The sequence below is a fragment of the Diadema antillarum genome, unplaced genomic scaffold, assembly GCF_040938485.1.
Source record: "Diadema antillarum isolate AM-2024a unplaced genomic scaffold, OU_Dant_1.0 seq00000696_RagTag, whole genome shotgun sequence".
Lineage (NCBI taxonomy): Eukaryota > Metazoa > Echinodermata > Echinoidea > Diadematoida > Diadematidae > Diadema > Diadema antillarum.
This window is the reverse complement of record NW_027271601.1, coordinates 2379272-2391288: the sequence shown is the minus strand read 5'-3', so window position 1 is coordinate 2391288 and position 12017 is coordinate 2379272. Positions and strand designations below refer to the sequence as shown.

The 12017-nt window shown below is 42.0% G+C and overlaps 1 protein-coding gene across 1 annotated transcript in view; it reads left to right on the top strand.

The window, feature by feature from the left end:
* The first annotated feature begins 817 nt into the window (after window positions 1-817).
* The window catches only part of LOC139737578 (AP-4 complex subunit epsilon-1-like), a 51412-nt gene continuing 40212 nt past the window's right edge, over window positions 818-12017 (top strand). The window contains exons 1-8 of the mRNA XM_071648260.1: window positions 818-947; window positions 2388-2549; window positions 3387-3458; window positions 4282-4405; window positions 7418-7613; window positions 8360-8519; window positions 9399-9565; window positions 10286-10359. Coding sequence (XP_071504361.1) covers window positions 2430-2549; window positions 3387-3458; window positions 4282-4405; window positions 7418-7613; window positions 8360-8519; window positions 9399-9565; window positions 10286-10359 — 913 coding nt within the window. The 5' untranslated portion in view covers window positions 818-947; window positions 2388-2429. The remainder of the gene's footprint in view (window positions 948-2387; window positions 2550-3386; window positions 3459-4281; window positions 4406-7417; window positions 7614-8359; window positions 8520-9398; window positions 9566-10285; window positions 10360-12017) is intronic.

Sequence of the window (12017 nt, the reverse complement as noted above, 5' to 3'; positions counted from 1 at the left end):
TTTTTCTCCCTTCAAAGCATAGAATCCAAGGAGGAATACCGATAACATTTTTTGTCACCAGCGCTACAACAGCTTTTTGTTGCGTTAATAAATATGAAGCTCCGTGGGAATGCACTGATTGTTTTGTTTCATCAACTACTAGTAATTTTACCAACAAGGTCATGAATATTCACTGTGTCCAGCTCAGATCGAGACTGGTCCTCGTGATCAGTGTGAATATTCTGTGAACGTTCTACAGCAAAGGGTAGAGAAGCTAGCGCTAGCTTCTGTACTCTTTGGTTTACAGTAGGGCTCACACCTGTAAATAAGATGGAATGTCCCAGACCCCTTCACAAAATCGTACGAAAGATACCAAAATAAATGAAGGGAAAAAATGATTAAAAATCGATGATGCAGTTTGGCAAAAAACTGAATAGCTGTAGATATTGAGTATGAATTCATCTACAAACTGTAGTTTGGTTGGAAGATGAAAGTTTTTCCTGATGGAATTTGAGGGGACTATATTTCATTGGCTGCATGTACAAAAAATAGGTGAAAAAAGGACTCGTAGTCTGGCTTTGCGGACCCTTTGACAGAGTTTGAGCCGAAGAACCCGCCTTGGAAATTTGATGGATGAAAGGGTATATCTCACTTATCCAGGTTAGTGAAGATGAAACACTTGATTTCTCCCAGCTATTTTACAGAATTTTTTGAATTTTGAATTTTAACACACGTCTCTATGGGGAATTATTTACCCGTGTGAGCCCAGTACTACGTTGTATACCCTATTGAATATTCATAGCCTAACCATCCATGACCTCGACCTGTGCATTCGGAGAATCACTTCCGCTCGCTCAGTTCAACGACTCAGCTCAGTGTACAAAATTTCACACTCCGGAGGTTGAAAAAGAGTTTATTCAAGTGCTTTTTTGCGGGCGTCAGTCCATCGTTTGTGGCAAACTATGATTGTAAGTAGTTTCTAGTGTGATCACAAAATTTAGTGAACTGAGCTGAACTCATTGCATTGTGGCATGGCTCTCTTCTCGATATGAGCTGAGCCTGGGGTCAGCGAATAGTGTGTACTGTAGTCCCACTCATTCATTTTCATGTTTCACAACTGAAAATGAAAGCCAAGTGGCACAGACTCGCTCGGTGACGAATTAAGAAATCTAAATTTAAATTTATTCCAAAAAAAGTGAGTCATGTAAGTTTATGCCTTAAATTTACTCGAGAGCTGGTGTAGATGCTAAAGCAGAAGGGGCTGGGTACACCATTTTCCTAATACTATCTCTAGACCCTATAGATTTATTACTGTCTAAGTTAAGATCAGTTCGGGAAACCCACTCACAAGGGGGGCCCCTCCTTATAAGTAACCCGTCCCCCTTATAAGTAACCCCGTCCCCATTATAAGTAACCCCCGGGGCACCCCTTATAAGGAGTCTCCACGCTTTTTTGCAATGCAACGCGAAAATGAAAGGGCTGCGGCAATTCGCTTGATTATGTCCATAAAGCTTCACAAGTTTCCTAGTTACTCACGAAATTTGAGCAAAATCGGTTTGAGGCATCATATCTAAAATCATGGATTTAAATGCGATGTCAAACGACCCATGCGAATGCTGAAATGCGAGCGATTACTGGCGTGAGTGTCGCCAGGCGCGGCGGCGCGGCAATGCTTGAGTGCAGACGTGGCGACTGAGTACGGAGACTTTCGTACTTACATGTGTACTCAGTCGCCACGTCTGCACTCAAGCATTGCCGCGCCGCCGCGCCTGGCGACACTCACGCCAGTAATCGCTCGCATTTCAGCATTCGCATGGGTCGTTTGACATCGCATTTAAATCCATGATTTTAGATATGATGCCTCGAACCGATTTTGCTCAAATTTCTTGAGTAACTAGGAAACTTGTGAAGCTTTATGGACATAATCAAGCGAATTGCCGCAGTCCTTTCATTTTCGCGTTGCATTGCAAAAAAGCGTGGAGACTCCTTATAAGGGGTGCCCCGGGGGTTACTTATGTGTAAGGGGGACGGGGTTACTTATAAGGGGGACGGGTTACTTATAAGGAGGGGCCCCCCTTGTGAGTGGGTTTCCCGAACTGATATGTAAGGTTTGCTTGAGTGCACTACAGTGCGTGCCCTAGTTTCTGCTAGGGCTACTGTAAGTAAGGTGAGGTGCCATGCAGCTGGAAGTTGATGACATAATAAAAGGCTAGGCTTTTCCATTATTGGGAGAGTGGGCTACTTTCAGCATGCATGTATGAGTGGAAATCACTGATCTCTATATGGAAGAACAAGATCAGTGGTGGAAAAACCTGCTTGGCAGAGGTCAGCACTCTCAGAGTGCTTTTCTTGTTTGTGTTTGTTTATGTATGAAATGTTCAAATGCTGTCTGTGTGTCATGCCCTCAGCTTGGAGCAGCTCCTGCCTGAACTGGTGAGATAGCAACAAGGATGGACAAGGCTCTGTCCTTCCCTGGTTTGATGATGGGCCAAGATGGAGCCAGGAACCCGTCCATCTCTTCTGGATTCTACAGCCTCATACGAGCCATCCGCAGAACAAGCTCAAAGGCAGTGAGTGTTTCTGTGCACTACACACATGTACATCAACATGTGACCCATCAACTAGAAGTTGCTGTAATGCAGGGGCATCATTCCTTTGTATTATACCATGTGCATGGTAAATGTGCATTAACATGATTAATTCACACATCAAACGGTATTACCTGAATTATGTTTGTGCACATGTTATATCATATACAATGTATCTATGGCATAAACTGAGAACAACACTGAATAACTTGTAGATGAGAGGACGGAAACTGTGGTTTAGCTTTTACTGTGGATGACACGCGACGTGCCCCATCCCCTTTAAGGCTTGAGGAAGTACATTGTAGCTAAACATTGATCTTCCGAGTCTTGGTTGTTCTAGATTCTGAAGACTTTAGACTTTCCAATGACACACACCTTTATGATCAACATGGAGAACCATGTGCTAGATAAAACCAACTTGGAGAACTTTGGCTGTATTGTGCAGATACAGTCATGCATGCAAGAAAGTAGGTACACTGTGTTTATAATCCATCACCCTAGTTTACAGTCTTCTCTGCTTTAATGTTCTTCAAATAAGCACATTTTTTTTTTTTATTATGAAGCATCTTCTTTCAGTTCCTCTTAAAATTGACACAAACAATTCTTGTGCAATCGTATAGAATTTTAATAATAGAATGGGCAGTGTGTGAAGTTTTCAAAAGTCATTAATTACGATGTCATTGTCTACACTATTGGCAGCATTTAATGGATTGTATATTTACTAATATACCATCCTCTTTACCGGTGTTTTTCACTGCTGAAAGAAGTTCAGTTAGTTTGGGAATTCATGATTTATATTGTACACCTTTTAATCAACAGGAGCAGGAAAGGATTGTCCAGAAGGAGCTTGATTTAATCAGGCAGAACTTGGCCCAGCCAGAAGTCTCTCAGGTAGGTTTGCTGTAGGGTCTTCAAGATTCAGTGAACATTCCATGGCTTTCTGCGCTCTCTTACCGACCAGGTACATGCCACACCCACAATTGTTCCCTTCAGTTTAGATTTGCCATTAGACAGGAATGCCAGGCAATTCCTAAGGCCTGAATTCACAAAGGTGGTACAATCTTTGTTTAAACCATGGGCAAAGACCATAGTTGTGTATGGGATGCCAAGTTTTGCATGGCCTATTTCGTTACGAAATGATCCTTTCGTCGACGAAATGTTGTCATTTCGTTACGAAATGACTGATTTTGTAATGAAATTGGCCATGTGAAACTTGGCATCTTGTAAAAAACTACTGTCTTTGTCCATGGTTTGAACCACGGACAAAGAAATAAATGTCTGGTACATTGGGCAAGTCAGCGCAGGATATGGCAAAGATTTCCAGTCTGGGAGGAATATTCCCCATTTTCCATGTCAAAGTTAAAGAAAAAGAGAAATGAAGAGATACTGTCCCGTGAGGCTTATTGAGTTGGCAACTTATATTTCCCTAAATACACCTAACCCAAACCAATTTTCCTATAACACACCTGGTAAATCAATTTGACCAGAGGTTGGAGATTCCTAACCCGCCAAGGGGAGCTTCATCATTCCCCCCCCCCCCCCCCAGCATTATCATTTTTATCACAGCAAAAATGGTGGCACAATGTTTTGAAGTACTTCTCATGTTGCTGTGAGAACAGATGTAACATCATGTATTTTGTATAAATTGATATGCTGTTATTCAAAGAAAAATTGTTTGTTTGTTTTTTTCCATTTTATATCTTTCACCTCACAGACAAAGATGAAGGAATTCCTGGTAAGACTGATTTACTGTGAGATGCTGGGTCAGTCAGCAAACTTTTCATACATCCATGCTCTCAAGATGGCCCAGCAGGGGGTTCTGCTCAACAAGAGAGTCGGTAAGTGTTCTTATTGTATTTTGTTCTGTTTGTTTATCTGTATGTATGTTTCAAGAAGTCTTGCAGCAAGAGAGTTAATGAGTGTTTGGTAGTTACCTAAGACCCTGCATAGAAAGTGAATAAGCCAGTTCAGGGTTCCATTGTGCTTATGAGCAGGAATGGGTCATTTGTACTAACAGGGCATGTTGGATATATCATACATTCACTGAGATGAGTATCTGTTCTGTAATGATTATTCAAGTAATCCTTAGAAATGGTGCTTGCCAGCACATCCACCTGACAGCAAAGTAGTATTTGGCAATATCAATAGAAAAAGCTTGTTAGTACATTCAGTGCAAAATGATGAAACGGAAGCCTTCCTGAACGTTATTTGATGGACCTTTCTTGTCACCTGATCTATGCAAGTTCATCCTGAGTTTGATCATGACTGATGAATTCTATAGATTGTAATGTCGGGTAAGCTTATGCATTTTGTTGCTTTGAAAACGAGTGAAATACCTACCCAACTGAGAAAAAAAATGGTCGTTTGTACCCATGTGCACATGAGCTAACTCCAGACTTGCTTATTGGTTGATGTTAGTGTAAATGAAACATGAAAAGGAAACAAAGAAAACAAAAACAAATACAGAAAAGGGCACAGCAGGACAGATAAGGAACACTTGTTTGGCTTTGATATCTGATCAAAAACACTTGACAGCGAGCAAGCTGATGAATGCTTGATGTAAATAGGGTACCAGAATGAAACTCAACTTAATTCTCGCTATCGCCAATGATGTAAAAAGTACCTGGATGTGTCTTTTTCGTCAAGATCTAGTCCACTTCCGGGACTCGGGCACTTCCGGTGCAGGGCATATTTTGCACAGCGCTAGCATGTGCGTATGTGTACCTTATCTAGCGCCGCGCCGGCCACGGATAAGCGGCTGTACCCGAGCCAGCCAGGCCCGTGATACATACTGTAGATATTGATAACCCCGCATTGCCTTTGGCCTTGCATATAGCATGCAGCGCACGCATACAAGCTAGACTTACCAGTACTGCTTTATCATTGCGATCGACTTGCACATCAGTCATCTCTGCATATGCTGAAAATAATACTGGAAAATATTCACCCACCTGGTCATCATCATGGAATGCCCATCTTTTTTTATTTGTTCTCTGTCGAAGTGCAGTGAACACAAACGGGAACAAACCGTGATCTCGAACTTATCCTGCTGTCTCCGAAGCAATTTCTTCCAAGCAAGTCGCACGCGCTGTGGAGGCGGTGAGTTGGCTCAATCGGTAGCGCCTCTGCCTCACGATCACATGGCGCGGGTTCGAACCCGAGTCTGGACTGAGCAATGTTGTATGTAAGCATACCGTCCCCTCTAACAAGAGGCAAAACACTCTGTCCCTCGGATAGGACATAAAATGAAGGTCCCGTGTATTAGAGAGTAACAACTCATGAACGTAGAAGATCCCGCTTCATTCATTCATCGTAAAGAGCAGGGTGTTTAACCCGGTGAAGTGGTCACACCTCTCATCCAACTGGATCCCATGGAAGACCAGCTTAACGTAGCTCTGAATATGGGCTATCCAGCCATTTTCTCAGATGGAAAATGAACAAACAAACAAACAAACAAAACCGGAACCTTCACCCACGTCACGTCTCTCATGCCAGGGATATTTTCTGTAGATTTGTTCATTTATTGTCGTGCGACCAACACATGGCAGCTTCGCAGCAACGACCCATAAAGTCGTATTTACAGCAATTTCTCTAGAATGGAGAATTTCAAATCATATGACAGCTAAAATTCCAGTCGAGGAAACGGTAAGTACACGTAAGAATACAGTCGGTTGTATGTAAAGAGCATTAGTCGCGTATCACGAACGTACGACTGGAAGTGACTTGGCTCCCGAATTATCCCATAATGCACCGTAAATAACGCTTAAATCAACATCCGGGTACTTTTTACGTCATTGGCGATAGCGAGAAATGTTGGCAGTCAAATGGGGTTCAATACTAAATGCTTGCAAGAAAACTCTACATCTAAAAGATTGTGAGTGTTTGGTACAAAGCGTTATCAGATTACCAAGACGCTGCATAACAAATGTGAATTGGTGAGTGTTTTAAGGTGGGAAAAGCTGACAAGCCCTGCACCTCTTAGCTGTGTAAGTGATGTGTAGACAATTAAGCACTTCTTTTGTGTAGACAGTTTGATAATGTAGGGCTTTATGCACAGTTATTTGAAATACTACATGCCAAATACCATATCTGTGTAGTGGTGGCTTTGTTTGCTATGTATTTTGGGATGAGCAGTATGAGACAGCAAAGCCTATCTCCTTCTTTCCAGTCTAAGTATGTTATGTACATGTATCTCAGTTTGGTTAGACTCTTAGACGGTCTCACATCTCATTAACCTGTATTCTATTTCTGTCCCACCACTCTCATTCCTTTCCCATCCATGTTATTCCTTTCTCAGTCATGTTTACAGTTATCACCTTAGCTTGTTGTCACATCTGATCCTTTTGTTTATCATTCCATGTCTGCAGTTCTCACCCCATCTTGTAGCCACCGTCATCCGGTGTGTTTTCATTGGTTGTCTTCATGAATAGGGTTCTTTCATTTTAGTTGGTCTCTTCCATTTTTGTTACTCCTATTGGTCTTCTTAGTTCATTTAAATATGTAAATATGTAAATACAGTTTATGCAGATCATGTTCATGATGTTGAGTTTTGCTGAGGGCAGGTCAGCCTGAAAATAAAGCAGTGTGCTCCTCAGGACTTAAAGCGTGCAGGCCTCATATGCAGGCCTCGTGCAGGCCTCCCTAACCCTGTAGCTATCTTACAGCAGTATTCAAGGAAGATTTGGATTTCACTTTGTCCGTGGCCATCAATTCATGAAGGCTTCAGTCCCTGTCATGTTATGAATGATTTTGAGATTCTGTATTGTGAATTTGCCAGCCCTTCTACCTACTAATGGGAGCTCCCTTTCAAGTGAAATGAATGTAAATCTTGGGGATGCTTTCCCGTTCAGGTTACCTGGCCGTGGGTCTGTTTCTCCACCCTCAGCATGAACTGATACTGCTCCTCATCAACACCATCCAGAAGGACCTGCACAGCACCAACATCTTGGATGTGTGTGTGGGACTAACTGCCAGCTCTCAGCTGATTGGGCCCGAGATGATACCTGCCATCCTTCCCAGCATTGAGGAGAAATTGCAGCATCCACAGTGAGTGATGGTGTATTCAAAACTTGAAACCTTAAAAAATATACATAAGTTATGATTAGAATTTTTATGTTTTTGCTCTTGCAATTGTTTTAAAAAAATGACAGATTTAAAAAATGTTGATAAAATATGTTGGGAAATAGGGCAATTTTCAGCATGCATGTATAATGGGTGGAAATAAACTTCTGGGTGGAAATCTGTGCTCTACAAGTGCTTTTCTAGTATATGTTGGGCTGCTGTTACTGGCAGGGAGGTTGTTCTAGCCCTGATCGCAGCGCACGAAGTGCATTTTGTATTGGTTAATGTAATGTTCTATAATACTGTTGCAGAGCTACCAAGTCTCACGCATTCTGCGTGAGACTCAAGCATTTAGGGGCCATCTCACAATCTCACGCATGGCACCCATTTTCTCACGCATCGGGCGAAGTGTGCAACTTGGGCCTATATTAAATAATAAGCAGAGCTCAAAAGATTAAAGTGATAGTTGCAATTGAAGGTATATTTCCTTTTGTCTTTCAAAATAAGTAAAAGATAGTCACTTAAGTATGCACCTGATCGCACCTTTCAGAGCTAAAAATTGAAAAAGCTCCCAACCAGTTAGGCCACGGGGGGGGGGGGGGGGGGGGGGGGGGGGGGGGGACCCTTCCCACACCCTCGCTCGCGCGCACATTCGCATGCCGAGATGCCGAGTCATGAGAATCTCACTCATAACATTTTTTTGAACTTGGCATCCCTGCTGTTGTCTGCAGGGAGGTGGTGCGGAAGAAGGCAGTGCTCGCCCTCCACAGCTTCCTGCTGAAGTCCCCGCAGCTGATCTCCCAGATGACAGACCGATTCCAGCAGGCTCTCTGTGACAGAGCTCCAGGCGTGATGAACGCTGTTCTACACATCTACCGTACCCTCATCACGGTGAGAGAGATGTGCCTTTAGTCCAGATTTTGTGTTTGTTTGTTTGTATGTTTATTCGTTTGTTTTTCATTTCTTAGCTTCTTTTCAATTTTAGTAGATAAGGTTTTGTGTATATGTGACAGGATATCACAGGAAAGCTATCCATTTTGAGATGAAAACTGTCAGTGCACATTTTTCCATGTTAGGTTGTAACAGGATATCCCTGTCTATAGTGATTGTTTTACCCCAAGCCCTACTTTCAAGTAAAAAACAAAACAAAATACTAAATGAGATTCTTTCCATTATCTCAGATTTCTTGGTTGTTGGAGACCAGATGGATGCAGACCAGATGAATGCAGAAATTTTATTTGTTTTATCAGCACCATGCAACAGATAGTCATTTACCCAATTCAGTGCTAGATGTTGAAAAAATGACAGTGTTGAAATGTTTCTCTCAAAATTATCAGATTTGCATACTAAAATACACTTTTGATTGTATTATTTTCTCAATTCAAATTTGTTTCTGACAGCCTTTGTCCTCTGAATGAAAATCACAAAGGCCGAATCAAAGCAATGCCAGAAGTTTAAAAATTTTAAAGAGCATTCTGATTGCAAAATACATTGTATAAAACACATTATCGAAGATTAATGTTCCTATTTCCTAATCAGATTTACACATTTTTTTTTTTTTTTTGCTGATTTAATTATTTCAAGATATCTTTTTTTTTATCAAGTATGAGATATGTTGGGCAATTCAAAGGAGCCACTTTGATGATGGTAGGGCAATAATTTCAGCAGCAAAATCCCCCACCAAAGACTTGTTAAGTCAATCACTTGACACAAATTTTCATTTTGTTTTCTCATTTTTCACACTCTTCACTCTACCCTGATATTCCTCAGGACAATCCCAGCCAGCACAGGACATTGGTGCGATCTCTGGTGAGCATCCTGGATCAGGTCATCCAGCGCAAGCTGTCCGCGGAGTTTGAGTTCCGAGGAGTGCCTGCCCCGTGGCTCCAGATACAGCTACTAGAGATGCTTGCCATACTGGGGGAGAATAATCTGAAGTGAGTGCTATTTTGTCGCTGTTTAACCTGTTGAGGACGGGCTGATTTTACTACAACACGCATTTCCCATAGACACTTGCCTGAGTATACTCGGGACTCATCCTCAATGGGTTAAAATTCCTCTTGTGTGTCACACTATCCCTCATCATGCTCTTGTCAAGATTATTTGCATTTACTTCTCATGCACAATTTAAAGGGATGGTATAGTTTTGGTTCTGATTGGGATTCAGATTTTAACTTTTTGCATGATGATTAGAAACCACTTAATACGAAATATTAAAAAGCATACAATTCTCAGAGGAATTAAAAAGTTTATTAGATGAGAATTTATTTTGAAATACCTGAGATATCCAAATACAAAGAGGCTGTAATGAAATGTGGATCCTACCTTTTAATACGACCACTTTGTTTTATTTTCTTTTTGGATATCTTAGCCGTTTCTAAACCGATTTTTATCTAATAAACTTTTAAATCCTCTCTGAATTGTATGGTCTTTGATAGTTCATGTCATTGGTTTCTAATCATCTTGCAAAAATTAAAAAACCTGAATCCCAATCTCAACCAAAACTGTACCATCCCTTAAAGTTGATGTGAAAAAAACCAACAAAACGTAGACATTCGCTTCATTGTCAAGGAGGAATGTCTGTCCAAGAGTTTAAGTTATGCTTACACTGTTTGTTTATTACTATCATGTATGATTGTATGTATTTTTTTTTTCAGGACCAGTCAGCTGATGTATGATGTTTTGGAACAGACTCTGGATGCATCCACCAACGTGACACTGATCTCATCTGGTAAGTTAGGAGACCTAATCTTTGTGGGAGTGACAATGCATTTGGTGTCAGGATTGACTTTCAGTAGTTTTGTTCTATATTTTCTTTAATGATGCCAGGTATGGTTATGCTGCTTCAGTTAAATTTGTTTGATTTTTGCTTTGCTGTTGCATGCATATGTCCTGTGATGTATCTGTTACCACGGTCTATTAAACCGTTGAGGACGAGTCCCGAGAATACTCGGGCAGGTGTCTATGGGAAATGCATGTTATAGCGATTCAGTCTATCCTAAACGGGTTAGGAAAGAAAAATACTGCCTAGGAACAAAGTCTTCACTTTCACAAGTTTTCGGTTATTGCAGTCTTTTGCACACATGAATACAGTTATCTGTAATGCACAAATAATCACTGTGTATCACTGTGTATCACTGTTTGCTTTGGGAGTATTTACTTCTTCTTCTTTTTAGCTCACCTGAGCCAAAGGCTCAAGTGAGCTATTGCGATCGCCCTTCGTCCGGCGTCCGTCGTGCGTCGTCCGTCGTCCGTCGTGCGTCGTGCGTAAACTTTTTACATTTTCATCTTCTTCTTGAAAACCCCAAGACCGATTTTCATCAAACTTGGCAGGTAGCATCCCTAGGGGGTTAGGAACTCAATTTGTTAAAATGGGCACCATGACCCACCCAGGGGGCCCCCAGGGGACCCCCAGGGGGGCCCAAACCCCCCAAAATTAAGGAATCTTTAAAAATCTTCTTCTCTAGAACCAGAAGTGATAGAGCTAAGTTAATACTATGAGTTAGTTCATTGATGACTGTAGTTTCAAGTTTGTTCATGGCAGAATCAGGGATGCCCCCCTTGGGACCCAGGGGAGGGGGGTGGGGAGGGGTTCTAATGGGGCCTAAATTGTACATTTTCATCTTCTTCTTGAGAACCCATGACCCATTTTCACCAAACTTGGCAGGTAGCATCCCTAGGGGGTTAGGAACTCAATTTGTTAAAATGGGCACCATGCCCCACCCAGGGGGCCCCCAGGGGACCCCCAGGGGGCCCAAATCCCCCAAAATTAAGGAATCTTTAAAAATCTTCTTCTCTAGAACCAGAAGTGATGGAGCTAAGTTAATACTATGAGTTAGTTCATTGATGACTGTAGTTTCAAGTTTGTTCATGCAGAATCAGGGATGCCCCCCTTGGGACCCAGGGGAGGGGGGTGGGGAGGGGTTCTAATGGGGCCTAAATTGTACATTTTCATCTTCTTCTTGAGAACCCCATGACCCATTTTCACCAAACTTGGCAGGTAGCATCCCTAGGGGTTAGGAACTCAATTTGTTAAAATGGGCACCATGCCCCACCCAGGGGGCCCCCAGGGGACCCCCAGGGGGCCCAAATCCCCCAAAATTAAGGAATCTTTAAAAATCTTCTTCTCTAGAACCAGAAGTGATGGAGCTAAGTTAATACTATGAGTTAGTACATTGATGACTGCAGTTTCAAGTTTGTTCATGGCAGAATCAGGGTGCCCCCCTTGGGACCCAGGGGAGGGAGGTGAGGAGGGGTCCTAATGGGGCCTAAATTGTACATTTTTATCTTCTTTTTTAGAACCCCATGACCCATTTTCACCAAACTTGGCAGGTAGCATCCCTAAGGGGTTAGGATCTCAATTTGTTAAAATGGGCACCATGTCCCACC